This window comes from Gorilla gorilla, chromosome 16, assembly GCF_029281585.2.
Source record: "Gorilla gorilla gorilla isolate KB3781 chromosome 16, NHGRI_mGorGor1-v2.1_pri, whole genome shotgun sequence".
NCBI classification, from domain to species: Eukaryota; Metazoa; Chordata; class Mammalia; order Primates; family Hominidae; genus Gorilla; species Gorilla gorilla.
Window position 1 is genome coordinate 43,914,580 of NC_073240.2, and position 15,261 is coordinate 43,929,840.

Genomic DNA, 15,261 nt, shown 5'->3' on the forward strand with positions numbered 1-15,261 from the left:
AACGGCAAGCACTGACATAGTCAGTGGCCAAACCCTTTTTCCAACTCCCTCCCTACCTGGTTCCTACCTCCTAGACAGTCTCTTCAGTCCCTGGAGTTGACTCATTCCGTAGCTCCCTCTGTGGCTCCCTCTGTTCTCGCATAAAACAATGTTCAATTGTATGAAGGGTTAAAAAAAAAAAAAAAAAACCTTCAAGAATGCTTTTAATCTGTAATCCCAGCACTTTGGGATGCCGAGGCAGGTGGATCACCTGAGGTCAGGAGTTCGAGATCAGCCTGGCCAACATGGTGAAACCCCGTCTCTAATAAAAATAAAAATAAAAAAAAATTAGGCAAGCATGGTGGCAGGCACCTGTAATCCCAGCTACTCAAGAGGCTGAGGCAGGAGAATTCCTGAACTCGGGAATTTGCAGTTCAATTCCTGAACTCGGGAGGTTGCAGTGAGCCGAGATTACACCACTGCACTTCAGCCTGGGCAACAAGAGCAAAACTCTGTCTCAAAAAATAAATAAAATAAAATAATGTTTTTATTAAACTACAAGCCAAAGAAACTTCAGAAAAAATGTGTATATCCCAAATCTCTAAATGCTGCTATTTAGAAAGACAAACTAATAAAACATTATGCGGTGACAGATATTTGAATATTTTCTACATATCTCCACACTAGATGCCCTGGGCATCCAGAACATTCCCTAACATTGCCCCCTACTCTTATCTTCCTCGGCAGCTTTCTCCCTGTAGCTAGTGACTCAAATTTGTTCACTATCTGTGCCTTCCCATTCTTTCAAAATGCAAGAGCAAAGTATAGATTCCGACATCAATTAATGGTATTGCTCTGGCTTGAAATGTTTGGGAGTCCTTTCTTCACCTTTAAAAAGTAGCGACAGATGATGGGTTTCTCCACTGAGGGTTAGGCCTGGGGTTCCCAAGATGCTATACGCAAGGACAATTACTACACCTCACATCTAGACATGACTTGACAGTGGCAGCACTACCTACCAATATCAGGTCCCGGCCAGCAGGCTATGCAATACAATACCGGGTGCTGCGTTCCCATCATCAAGAGTAAAGGGTTAGTACTGCTTCTATACGAAAATGGCTCTTGCTCCAACCCCGCCTCGGCCCCCACATCAAACCGTCTAATAACATCACTGGTTCTTTCTACTTCAGAATAGAGACATGCACGCTTGAGATCATCAAGAATAATACATAACAAAGTCATTACATTCCGTAGACTTGGCTGGCAGAAATGTGGGTTGCGACTAACTTTTTATTCGGTGGCTTCCTTCCAGATCAATCCAGATAACTCCCCCTCCCCAGAGCCGCCATAAGGGGTGAAGCCCCACATCCTCCTAAGCGCAGTAGGGAGGGACTGGGGGGAGGACAAAAGAGACTTGCCTATAGGGACTTACAGATGTCAGACGCTGAGGGGTCTGGGGTAACTCCGCGCTGATTTCCACCCTCTCAGTACCTCCAGCCTCCTCGTCCGCCATCTTGAGGGAAACTGACGCCTGCAGTTGCCGACCCCCGGCCAGAGGCAAGCGGAAACCTGTGGCAGGTCGGAGAGACAGGGACGACACTTTTACGACGGCCCCTGAAGTCGGGTTTGACGCAGACTCGAGGAGTGGCTTCCGGCCCGCTTCCCGGAAGCAAGCGTCACGACGTGAAGGGACTGGAGATTTTTTTTTTCACCTCTAATTTATCAGGCGTAGCTCTTGGTAGCTGAATGGTTGTATATCTGGGTTTGGTGCTGGGAACTGTTGCATCTACGAGGTAAAAAAAACAAAGTCAGCGTCCATTATGAAAGGAAGAAAACTTGTCAGGGGCTAAAGCAAGAACCTGTCCTAGCTGGCCGGTTGTTGGCCTGGGGATGTTTTGTATCCCAACCTCCCTGCAGTAGTTCCCCAGAGCCTACAAAATGAAAAAGAAAGTACTCACACATCTTCTATTTTTAGGATTCTACCCCGTGGGCACTTGAACATGTGTACAAAAAAAGCTCGGGATCCAGCTTTATTGGGGGACACGGGGGGAAATAACAAAAAATTGGAAACCTAGTCATTCATCGATAGAGGAAAGACAAGATACACTATGGTACATTCGCATTTTGAAATACTATGCAGCTCTTGAGCAAGATAAATCTGCGTGAAAAGATCAAGATAAATTAAGTGAGAGAAAAAAAAGCCAAGTTGCCGCAAACTGTATATTTGCACACATAGGCATTTAAATGTGAAGGAGTAAGTCTGAAAGGGGAAAGGGCAAAGTAGTAACTCTGAGGGCCAGGATTCGGATTGGAGGAAGAAGGTGGTCAAGAGCTACTTTACCTTCATTTGTATTTTAAATTGTTTACAAAACAAATAATTTTAAAGTATATTTTTAACAAAGGGAAGAAAATAAAGCTCCAAACAATGTGAAAAGTAGAGGAGGCTTTCCAAATGCTGTGGTCCACCTTGATTTATAGAACTTTCCTGCCTAAACAATGTTTCTGCTCAAATGAACTACCTCCTGGGTGCTAAAATACTGTTTTTCCAGCCTTTTTTGCCCAACAATCACAATAAATACATTTTACATCTTATCACGGTACACCTATAAAAAATTAAATGGGTATATATAGAATATGTATATATATACTGAAACTTAAATTTTCTGAAACAATACTTCCAATATGTCATATTTTCTATTCAATTGCAATATGTTTATGCATTTAAGCCAAAATACTGGTTGTAGTTATTAAAGTGATACTATAACCCACAATAGGTATTGTCCCACATTTTGATAAAAATTGCCTTAAAAGTTACCTTGTCCCTTCCTGTCTCTATGCTTTTACTTCTGTAGTTCTCTTATGCTACCCCACGCTCTTCTCTTTTTCTTCTTTCATTCCTAGATAAATGAAATAGACTAGAACGTTCAGAAATAGGTCAGGGGCAGTGGCTCACGCCTGTAATCCCAGCACTTTGGGAGGCCAAGGTGAGTGGATCACCTGAGGTCAGGAGTTCGAGACCAGCCTGGACAACACAGTGAAACCCCATGTCTATTAAAGATACAAAAATTAGCTGGGTGTGGTGGCAGGTGCCTGTAATCCCAGCTACTCAGGAGGCTGAGGCAGGAAAATTGCTTGAACCCAGGAGGTGGAGTTTGCAGTGAGCCAACATCATGCCACTGCACTCCAGCCTGGGCTACAAGAGCAAAACTCTGTCTCAAAAAAAAAAAAAAAAGAAAAAAGAACAGAAAATAAAAAGAAATAATAGCCACTTATCAACATCTTAATGTAATCAAAGCACTAGTATATTAATAACACTAGCTATATATTAATAACAATCCTTTAGGTAGATGTTACTACTTCTATTTTACTGTCATGAGAAATAGAGAAAACTGAAGTTTAGAGAAGTTACATAATTTGGTTAGGGACATGCAGCTTCCAAGTGACACAGCAGATATTCAGCCAGCACAATGGCTCACCCCTGTAATGTTAGCACTTTGGGAGGCCAAGGCGGGAGGATTACTTGAGCCCAGGAGTTTGAGATGGGCAACATAGCAAGACTCCCACCTCTACCAAAAAATAATAATAAATAAAATCCAGTTCAAATGACTCACAAGGCCCTATTCTTATCCATTTCACTTTATTACTTTATACCAAATTCAAGTATTTTACACATGAAAGATAACAGCATTTCAAGTGAGAAGGAAATTATGAACTGCTTATTTATTTATTTTTTCAGATGGAGTTTCGCTCTTGTTACCCAGGCTGGAGTGCAGTGGCATGATCTCAGCTCACCACAACCTCCGCCTCCCGGGTTCAAGCAATTCCCCTGCTTCAGCCTCCCAAGTAGCTGGGATTACAGGCATGCACCACCATGCCTGGCTAATTTTGTATTTTTAGTAGACACGATGTCTCTCCATGTTGGTCAGGCTGGTCTCAAACTCCCGACCTCAGGTGATCCGCCCGCCTCGGCCTCCCAAAGTGCTGGAATTATAGGTGTGAGCCACCACGCCCAGCCGGACTGTTTATTAAGTGGTGCAAAAACAGATGGTTATGTAGCAGTTCCTCAAAAAACAAAATTAGACATAGAATTCCCATGTGATCCAGCAATTCCACTTCTGGGTATATATCCAAAAGAAGTGAAAGCAGGGTCTTGAACAGATGTTTGTATACCTGTGTTCATTGAAGCATTATTCAGTATAGTCAAATGGTGGCAGGAACCCAAGTGTCCATCAACAGCTGAGTGGATAAACAAAACATGGCATACACATGCAATGGAATATTATTCAGCCTTTAAAGGGAAGGAAACTGTGACACATGCCACAGCATGGATGAACCTTACAGACATTAGGCTAAGTAAAAGAAGCCAGTCACAAAAAGACAAATACTGTGTAATTTGACTTACAATACATACCTAGAGTAGTCAAATTCATAGACACAGAAAGTAGAATGGTGGTTTCCAGGGTCTGAGAGGAGGAGAGAATCGAGTTTAATGGATACGGAGTTTCATTTTGGAAAGATGAAAAAGTTTTGGAGATGTGTAGTGGTAATGGTTGCATAACGATATGAATATATCTAATGCCACTGAATGGTATACTTAAAAGTGGTTAAAATGGTAAATTTTATGTATATTTTACCACAATAAAAAAATTTAAAGAGGCCAGGCGTGGTGGCTCAAGCCTGTAATCCCAGCACTTTGGGAGGTCAAGGCCAGCGGATCACTGGAGGTCAGGAGTTCGAAACCAAGCTAGCCAACATGGTGAAACCCCATCGCTACTAAAAATACAAAAATTAGCCGGGCATGGTGGTGCATGCCTGTAATCCCAGCTACTCGGGAGGCTGAGGTAGGAGAATCGCTTGAACCCGGGAGGCGGAGGTTGCGTTGAGCCGAGATCGCGCCACTGCACTCCAGCCTGGGTGACAGTGCGAGACTCTGTCTCAAAAAAAAAAAAAAAGAAAAGAAACATTTAAAGAATAAGTAACTATCTGGGAAAAGATGGTCAGATCCTTACCTCAAATCATACCTCAAAATAATTCTTTTTTTTTTTTTTTTGAGACGGAGTGTTGCTCTGTCACCCAGGCTGGAGTGCAGTGGTGCAATCTCGGCTCACTGCAACCTCCGCCTCCCGGGTTCAAGTGATTCTCCTGCCTCAGCCTCCTGAGTAGCTAGGATTACAGGTGCACGCCACCACGCCCGGCTAATTTTTTATATTTTTAGTAGAGACAGGGTTTCACCATGTTAGCCAGGATGGTCTCGATCTCCTGACCTCGTGATCCGCCTGCTTCGGCCTCCCAAAGTGCTGGGATTACAGTCATGAGCCACCGCGCCCGGCCCTCAGAATAATTATTAACAGATTAAAGAGTTAACTGCTAAAAAGAGTAAATAAGTAAAAATTATTATTATTTTTTTGGAGACAGGGTCTTGCTTTGTTACTCAGGCTGGAGTGCAGTGGCATGGTCTTGGCTCACTTCAACTCTACCTCCAGGACTCAAGCGATCCTCCCACCTCAGCCTCCCAAGCAGCTGAGACCACTGGCATGCACCACCATGCCTGGCTAATTTTTGTATTTTTTTGTAGAGACAGGGTTTCTCCATGTTGCCCAAGCTGATCTCGAACTCTTTGGCTCAAGTGATCCACCCACCTTTGCCTCCCAAAGTGCTAGAATTACAGGCATGAGCCACTGAGCCCTGCCCAAAGTAAATATTTTTTTAATATTGCGTTGGAGAAGTCTTTTTTAAGCATGTTGCTAAAGGCAAAAAATATAAACATAAAAATACTAATATGTAATTTTATTAAAATTAAAAACATAAAAATAAATGACATAAAATTTAAAAGGTAAACAAAAACTAGGGAAAAATGTCTGCAGTAGACATGGCAGATCAAAGGATAAAATCCCAAAGCGGCCAGGCACCATGGCACATGCTTGTAATCCCAATACTTTGGGAGGCCGAGGAGGGTGAATCACTTGAGCCCAAGAGTTCCAGACCAACCTGGGCAACATGGCAAAACCCTGTCTCTGCAAAAAATACAAAAATTAGCTGGGCGTGGTGGCATGTGCCTATAGTCCCAGCTACTCAGGAGGCTGAGATGGGAGGATAAATGGTGCCCAGAAGGCAGAGGTTGCAGTGAGCCAAGATCAGGCCACTGCACTCCAGCCTCAGCAACAGAGTGAGATCCTGTCTCAAAAAAAACAAACAAAAAAAATCCTAAAGACGACTATTCCAAAAGAAAAATGGATGAAAGACATAAATGTGCAACTTACTAATTTTTATTAATTTGTGAAAAAGACCTAACTAGTAAGCAAATAAATGCAAAATAAGTAAAAATTGGATATGATTTATTGCCCGTAAATTTGGCAAGGTTTTTTTTTTTTTTTGGAAGATAATCAGTGTTGGTAAGAAGCTGGAAGGACAACCATATTATTAAGTAAAATGCAAATGTAAATTGGTAAACCTCTTGGAAGGTGGTGTGGCAATATTCAGAAGCCTTTTTTTAAAAATGTATACTATTTGGACCAGGCACGGTGGCTCACGCCTGTAATCCCAGCACTTTGGGAGGCCAAGGCGGGTGGATCACGAAGTCAGGAGTTCAAGATCAGCCTGGCCAAGTTGGTGAAAACCCGTCTCTACTAAAAATACAAAACATTAGCTGGGCATGGTGGTGGGTGCCTGTAATCCCAGCTACTCGGGAGGCTGAGGCAGAGAATTGCTGGAACCCGGGAGGTGGAGGTTGCAGTGAGCCAAGATCGCGCCACTGCACTCCAGCCTGGGTGACAGAGCGAAACTGCATCTCAAAAAAAAAAAAAAAAAAAAAAAAAAAAAGCGTACTATTTGACCAGCGATTCCATTTTTAACACTTTTTACTGGAAAAATAATTCAGGGTGTCAGCCAAATCTTAACTACATAATTATTGGTAACGTAGAAAAGTAAAGAACAACTCAGATGCCCAACAATAAAGGACACTGGCTAAATAAACTGTTTTCCCATATAATATAATACTCTGCAGCCATAAAAAATGTCCACAGACGCAATGAGAGTTCTTGAGACTCAGGAAGTCTGTGAGGGGAAAACTATTTTTATAGTAACACAAAAAGTAATTAGCTGGGTGTGGTGGCCTTGGCTGGTAGTCCCAGCTAGTTGGGAGGCTGAGGTGGGAGGATGGCTTGAGCCCAGGAGGTGGAGGTTGCAGTGAGCCAAGATCAGGCCATTGCACTCCAACCTGGGTGACAGAGCCAGACCATGGTTCAAGAAAAACAAACAAACAAAAAACAACAACAACAAAACAAAAAACAGAGTTATTTGCCTTTTATTTAAAAAAACAACAACAACACCATGTTGGCATTTGCACTGATGAGTGCAAAAGCTTGGTAGCTGAAACTACTGGCCTCTTAGCACAAAATCAAGGCAGCGACACCAAACTGGACTAGTCATCAAAGTGAAGTAGTAGTTTCTTCACCACCATGCACTTGCAGTTAAAAAAAAAAAAAAAAAAAAGGGAGGGGGGAGAAAAGGCTTTCCCTTAAGAATACCCTTGATGAAGTAAACATTAATTTTATTAAATCTCAACCCATGAGCCTTTTAAATATTCTGTATGATGAAATAGGAAGCGCACAAAGTTTTTCTGCCATGTACAAAGTATGATGACTGACTTGAGAAGAAGCACTTCTGCATTGAGTTGCTAGCTCAACCAGCCACTTTTTAAATCACAGAACACCCTTTTTACTTAAAAGAACAACTGACAACTGTAACTATGATTATTCAGACTTGACTATTTGGCAGGCATTTTCTCAAATATGAACAAGACTTTTTCTTCAAGGAAAACAACTGTCAGTTTTTGTTGTCTATGACAAATTTGAGCTTTCAAATGAAAAATTAGAATTGTGGAAAAGTCATATCTGCTACTGTGAGCTTGACAAAGTCCTCAGGATCAGTGGTGATATTAATGTGATTTTTTGATAAATTATAATGACGTGTCAACATGTGGAAGATTGGTATAACTCAATCAGTATTTTCCAGATGACAAATGAGGTGTTAAAAATCCAGCATGGGCTGGGCGCGGTGGCTCACACCAGCACTTTGGGAGGCAGAGGCGGGTGGATCACGAGGTCGAGTTCGAGACCAACCTGGCCAAGATGGTGAAACCCCGTCTCTACTAAAAACAAAAGTACAAAAATTAGCTGGGCATGAGACTCCATCTAAAAAAAAAAAAAGGTGGGTAAAAGATCCATCCAAAATGCTAAATAGAACAATGGAATTGAATGCTGTGGAGTACAAGAATTTCGTTGATATGGTTTCAGATTCCACACTGAATTGAGTCTTAAGAAACTACTATTTATTGGCCAGGCGCAGTGGCTCATGCCTGTAATCCCAGGACTTTGGGAGGCCGAGGCGGGTGGATCACGAGGTCAGGAGTTCAAGACCAGCCTGACCAACATGGTGAAACCCCGTATCTACTAAAAATACAAAAAATTAGCCAGGCATGCCGAGCCGCGCGGTGGCTCACGACTGTAATCTCAGCACTTTGGGAGGCTGAGGTGGGTGGATCACGAAGTCAGGCGATTGAGACTATCCTGGCTAACACAGTGAAACCCCGTCTCTACTAAAAATACAAAAAATTAGCGTGGCGTGGTGGCGGGTGCCTGTAGTCCCAGCTACTCGGAGGCTGAGGCAGGAGAATGGCATGAACCTGGGAGGCGGAGCTTGCAGTGAGCCGAGATGGCGCCACTGCACTCCAGCGTGGGGGACAGAGCGAGACTCTGTCTCAAAAAAAAAAAAAAAAAAAAAAAAAAATTAGCCGGGCGTGGTGGCACGCGTCTGTAGTCCCAGCTACTCGGAAGGCTGAGGCAGGAGAATAGCTTGAATCCGGGAGGCGGAGGTTGCAGTGAGCCGAGATCGCACTCCAGCCTGGGCGACAGAGCGAGACTCCGTCTCAAAAATACAAAACAAAACAAAACAAAAAACAAAAAAAAACAGGGTAGGCGCGGTGGCTCATGCCTGTAATCCCAGCACTTTGGGAGGCCGAGGTGGGTGGATCACGAGGTCAGGAGTTCAAGACCAGTCTGGCCAACATGGTGAAACCCGATCTTTATTAAAAATACAAAAATTAGCCGGGCGTGGTGGCGGACGCGTGTAGTCCCAGCTAGTGCACGCCTGTAGTCCCAGCTACTCGGGAGGCTGAGGCAGGAGAGTCTCTTGAATCCGGGAGGTAGAGGTTGTAGTGAGCCAAGATGCCGCCACTGCACTCCAGCCTGGGCAACAAAAGCAAAACTCCATCTCAATAAATAATAAAATAAACAAATAAATAAATAAAATGCTCTTCCCCTTTCCAGTTATGTATCTGTGTAAGGCCAGATTTTCTTCGTACACTTTAACCAAAACAATATATCACAATATATCGAATACAAAAGCAGTTATAAGAACCTAGCTGCCAGGCCGGGCCCGGTGGCTCACACCTGTAATCCCAGCACTTTGGGAGGCCGAGGTGGGCGGATCACGAGGTCAGGAGATGGACACCATCCTGGCTAACACGGTGAAACCCCGTTTCTACTAAAAATACAAAAAATTAGCCAGGCGTGGTGGCGGGCACCTGCAGTCCCAGCTACTCTGGAGGCTGAGGCAGGAGAATGGCGTGAACCCGGGAGGCGGAGCTTGCAGTGAGCACACATCACGCCACTGCACTCCAGTCTGGGCGACAGGGCAAGACTCCGTCTCAAAAAAAAAAAAAAAAAAAAAAAAAAAAAGAACCTAGCTGCCTTCTGTTAAGCCAGACGTTAAGAGATTTGCGAAAATATAAAAGATTACCACACTTTACAATATTTTTTTGTATTTTGGAAAGCAGTTAATTTTTATTTTAAAATACTGTTTTTGTTAACATATATTGGGTTTATTCTTTCAAAATAATTGATAAATATTTTAACATTTTCTCAGTTTTAACTTATATTTTCTTTTTGTTTGTTAGTTTTTTTGAGACGGAGTCTCACTCTGTCCCGCAGGCTGGAGTGCGGTGGCATGATCTCGGCTCACTGCAACCTCCTCCTCCCGAGTAGCTGGGATTCAAGTGATTCTCCTTGAAGTACATCTTTGCGTATGAATCAAAGAAATTCATAATACTGGTGGCGCAGCCTGGGTGACAGAGCAAGATGTTGTCTCAAAAAAAAAAGAAAGGAAGAAAGAAAAGAAAAAGAAAAAAGAGAGAAAATAGAAAGGGGAAGGACCTGAGTATTAGTTTTTGTCTTTTTTTTTTTTTTCATGAATAGCACTTTTTATTTGCCACTATTTGAAGTCTGAACTTTAAACAGATTCTTGGACTGGTGGTTCATATCCATCAGCTCGTTCAACTTTAGCACCTGTCTCGTCCCCAGTGGCTTTTCCAGAACTACTGCCTTCACCATGAAGCTCCATGAGCTTTCCCAATTCAAACTTGGGCTTCTTCAGCATTTTTACTTTTCTAACGAAGACATCACGGAGAGGATAAATAGATTGGCAAGCCTTTTCTATGTCTTTTCCAATGCTGTCTGGAATCAATTTATTGACCACTTCTTTCAAGTCATTGGTCTGCACCTCTCAGGTCATGATTTCCATCATCTTCTTCCGGATTTGGCGGACCTGTTGGTGCTGAGCATAAGAGGTCTTCCATATCTGATTGCTGCGTTTTTTATTAAAACCAACACAGGACAGATGAAGCAAGTAACCATCGGTAGTCTTGACATCAACATGAGCTTCAATCATTGTCTGCCATTTTTTGACCATGGAACACGTTTTGTCACGGGTAAGATCCATGCCTTGGAAGTTAGGCAGTTTTTACCCTGAACATCTTCAGTAATCAGCTTGAATTTTCTAAATGCAACTTCATCATTCTGCAAATCAGCAAGACTCGCTTCAAACACACGACCGTTGAGACCATCAGATGCAATTTTGGTTCCTTGGGTCCTGGTGACCAGCATCTTTCCAATATTTCTTATATTGAACATAGCAGGTGCTTTCATATCATACCAATTTTTCTTAGAAAATGGATCAACCACTTTCTTCTTGGCTCCCTTTTTGCCGCCTTTCGTAAGGCTCTTGTTCTTGCCAACCGCCATGGTGCTGGTCAGAGAGCCAAAAGGCTAGTTTTTTTGTCTTTTTAGACCTCTCCCAAGTGAACCTACTGAGCAATCAAAATTGAGAAGCCCTGGGGGATTCCATTCACATGCCCTTCTCCCATCTTTCTTCTTGTGCAAGATGACAGTAGTGTCTACCTGTATTCCTCCTGTCTGGTACAAAATCTTATTTTTTTTTTTTTGAAACAGGGGTTGCCATGTCATCCAGGCTGGAGTGCAGTGGCACAATCATAGCTCACTGCAGCTTTTTACTCCTGGGCTCAAATGAACCTCCCCACTCAGCCTCCCAAGTAGCTGGGACCACAGGCACAGCATCACACCCAGCTCATTAATTTTTTTTTTCTTAATGGAGCAGAGTCTCACTTTGTTGTCCACTCTAGCCTCAAGTTACCCTCCCACCTTGGCCTCCCAGAGTTAAAATAGCATCTTAAAAATCAACTCACAAAATGTGCATTGGTCCCACAAAAATTTCCAAAGCCAGATTAGAGGCTAGCACTTGTCACATTTATTTCATCATTAGAGGCTCTTTCCTAGGGGTCCTGGCATTGTCAACCCAAGACCTTATTAATATGCAGGTATGTTTGGGATGATAACCTCTTATCAGATTACCTTTAAGTAGGTATTAGTTTAAGAGATCCCGAAATCCAAGTTCTTTGGAATTGTGCATATCATAGGTTGAAGGTTAGGTTTCACAAGAAGCTGAAACTGAAACAGATTAGCTTGCAGGGGGTATATTGGGGAGTATTCTTGGGATCAACAACCATGGAAGGGAAGGAAAAGGAAGGAAACATGATTGGGCTGAGGGAGAAAATGAGCTGCCATGCAATCTGAACAACTCTCTGGGGAATCCTGAAGCTGGAATAACCCTTTTTCGGAGTTGGCCCTAGTTGGGAGTAGGAGGGAATGTTTTCATATTCTTAATGTTGATCAGTCATTAGATGTGGGCAGCCCTGGCAAAAGGGGTCAACTTGAGCAAGCCAGCCCTCTTCAGCAGAGGCAGTCTCTGATGGCTTCTCACTGCCAGCACTCTGAGCAGCTGGGGGAGTAAGTCCTTCATTCCTGAAGGAGGATCTGGGTGGCACATTACAGTTTCCATTACATATGGGAATGGTGAGAAAGCAAAAGGCTAAAAAAAAAAGTCAGCTAAAAGAGCCAAAGACAAGCCGGGCGCGGTGGCTCACGCCTGTAATCCCAGCACTTTGGGAGCCAGCACTTTGCGAGGCCGAGGTGGGTGGATCACGAGGTCAAGAGACTGAGACCATCCTGGCCAACATGGTGAAAAATTAGCCAGGCATGCTGAGCGTGGTGGCTCACAACTATAATCTCAGCACTTTGGGAGGCTGAGGTGGGTGGATCACGAAGTCAGGAAATCGAGACTATCCTGGCTAACATGGTGAAACCCCGTCTCTACTAAAAATACAAAAGAAATTAGCTGGGTGTGGTGGCACGCGCCTGTAGTCCCAGCTACTTGGAAGGCTGAGGCAGAAGAATTGCTTGAACCCGGGAGGTGGAGGTTGCAGTGAGCCGAGATAGCGCCACTGTACTCCAGCCTGGCGACAGAGTGAGACTCCATCTAAAAAACAAAAAAACAAAAAACAAACAAACAAACAAAAGCCAAAGACAAATCTTATCTTCTTGAGTTTGGTCTACACTCGAGAGGTTGGATTTGAATGCTGATTTCGCTATTTCCTTACAAAGTCAAGTCACAATCCCTGAACCTCAATTTTCTCATCTGTAACTGTGATGATAAAATTTATCTGATAAGGAGGTTATAAGAATTACACAAGAAAATGTATATGAAATTACTTTGTCAATTATCAAATGCCATACAAATGTATGGTGTTGCTATAAATAGTTGATTTATTGATTAAAGCTAGTAGTGACAGGGATAGTAAAACTGCTATCTGGTTGGCTGAAGCCAAGGCAAGGATGAAATACAGTTCTCCAGATTTGTTATGACTGCTTTGTGTAAAGCATCACTGAACAGTACTCCTTTGTGTTATTTCCTCTTTAGCTCTTGCTGGGTATGCTCCAGTGATCCAAGATGCCACCAACATGCCTATTCTAACATGCTTTTTACTTTTATTTAGATAAAATAAACTTGTTCCTGAGAGATGCTTATGATGGAGTAGTATTGTGTTGGGTCAGAGGTATTTTAATGTAATTGAATTATACTTGAGCTAGTCTGTGTTAACATCTTCCAAGGAGATAAATAATTGATGGCCTAAACAAAACATGAAGGTCTGCATGTGGGAACTAGTGGTCTCACAACAGAAGGAAGTTTACGAACTCAGGAGGAGGAAGACAGAGGACAAAGGTACAGAGGATTTGAGAGACGGAGGGAATGGCAGATCTAAGCAGATAATAAGCTGATGGAGATGGAAAGGGCTTAGGCAGTCATCCCATAAGAAAATCATTAGCCCCAAAAGCATTATCTCATTTACCCCTTAAAACAACATTGTGGAAGAGAGACCACTATAGTTGCCATTTTAGAGGCAAGATAATAGTGAGTCACAGGAGTTAAAGATTTGCCTGGTCACACAGTAAGTTTCAGAACTGGTTTCAATCCAGGTTAGTCTGAAGTTCTTAGCCACACTGCCTGAAGAGCCTGGTTTCAACCTGAAACTAAGGGAGTATTCCTAGCGGAGAGATAATGACGAAGGAAGGGTGGTAGAAAAATAACTCTAAGAATAAAGTAATGAAAGACAGTGACCCAAAGATCTGGCTGGGTGGGGTTAATCATATGGATAAAGAAACAGGGAGACCTAGAAAAGACTGAGTAAGATTTAAATGGATGTGCTACCTTTACCTAAAATTTCCAGAACTGCCCTATCATTTCATTAATGCCACAACTGAGGGTCAAGAATGAGAAAGATGAGAACATAGTTAATTGTTCTCATCTTATTGTAATTTTGGAAGAGGAGAAAAGAACAGAAGAAGTGAGTGAGGAAAGCAAGGACTTGTGATCTCTATGGAAGGGCAAATGGAGTTGTTATAGAAGAGTCTAACATCCTTCCAGGCAGGAGACAAAGTAAGAAGGGAAATGACTAGAAAAGAGTGAAGGGAAGAAGGGGAGAAGGGGAAATTATTGGAAATAGAAAGATAAGCCTCAATGTGAGGAGGAAAGAAGAGAAAAGGAACATAACATTCATTCATTAGTTTCAGACAGTTTAAATGAAGACACAATTAGGTAAATTTATTTAAATGGTCATGTTCCTGTCATAAATACACACACACACACACACACTTTTTGTCACATTAATAAAAAGGCAGCAAAACTAAGTTGAGTGGCATAAGTTGAGTGACAGCTTAGTCCCAGGAACTACTTTGCACCAGAACCTATAGTAACAAAGCAGAGATATTATAACTTATTTTATGCCATGTCACTTAAATATACAGTTGTCCCTTGGTAAATGCCAGGGATTGGGTCCAGGACCCCCAGAGTATATAAAAACCCATGCATACTCACGTCTCACAGTCAGCCCTGCAAAACCCGCATGTACAAAAAGTCAGCCCTCTCTATACTCAGGTTTCCCCTGAATAGTGTATTTTATTTTATTTAATTAACTTATTATTATTATTTGAGACAAAGTCTCACCCCATCACCCAGGCTGGAGTGCAGTGACACAATCTCAGCTCACTGTAGCCTCTGCCTCCCAGGTTCAAGCGATTCACATGCCTCAGCCTCCCAAGTAACTGTGATTACAGGCATGCGCCACCACGCCTGGCTAATTTTTGTATTTTATTTTTATTATTTTTTTATTTTTTTGAGACGGAGTCTGGCTCTGTCGCCTGGGCTGGAGTTCAGTGGCCCAATCTTGGCTCACTGCAACCTCTGCCTCCCAAGTTCAAGCGATTCTCCTGCCTCAGCCTCCTGAGCAGCTGGGATTACACACATGTGCGACCACACCTGCCTACTTTTTGTATTTTTAGTAGAGACGGGGTTTTACCATGTTGGCCAGGCTGGTCTCAAACTCCTGACCTCAGGTGATCCGCCTGCCTCGGCCTCCCAAAGTGCTGGATTACAGGTGTGAGCCACCACGCCTGGCCTGAATATTGTATTTTTGATCCTCATTTGGTTGAAAAAAATCTGCATATAAGTGGACCCATGCAGTTCAAACCTGTTGTTCAAGGTTCAACTATATAATCTTTTCCTAGGCATCCCGTTTCCCAAGGAACCAACTGT

General features: G+C 42.8%; 1 protein-coding gene and 1 pseudogene across 2 annotated transcripts in view; both read right to left on the bottom strand.

The window, feature by feature from the left end:
* The window catches only part of UBR1 (ubiquitin protein ligase E3 component n-recognin 1), a 162,833-nt gene extending 161,073 nt beyond the window's left edge, over positions 1-1,760 (bottom strand). For both annotated transcript variants that reach the window (XM_031002081.3, XM_055363525.2), the window contains exon 1: positions 1,412-1,760. In XM_031002081.3, coding sequence (XP_030857941.1) covers positions 1,412-1,492 — 81 coding nt within the window. In that variant the 5' untranslated portion in view covers positions 1,493-1,760. The remainder of the gene's footprint in view (positions 1-1,411) is intronic.
* An 8,476-nt stretch (positions 1,761-10,236) lies between these two features.
* Positions 10,237-11,065, bottom strand: LOC101148406 (small ribosomal subunit protein eS1-like; annotated as a pseudogene).
* Positions 11,066-15,261: the final 4,196 nt, after the last annotated feature.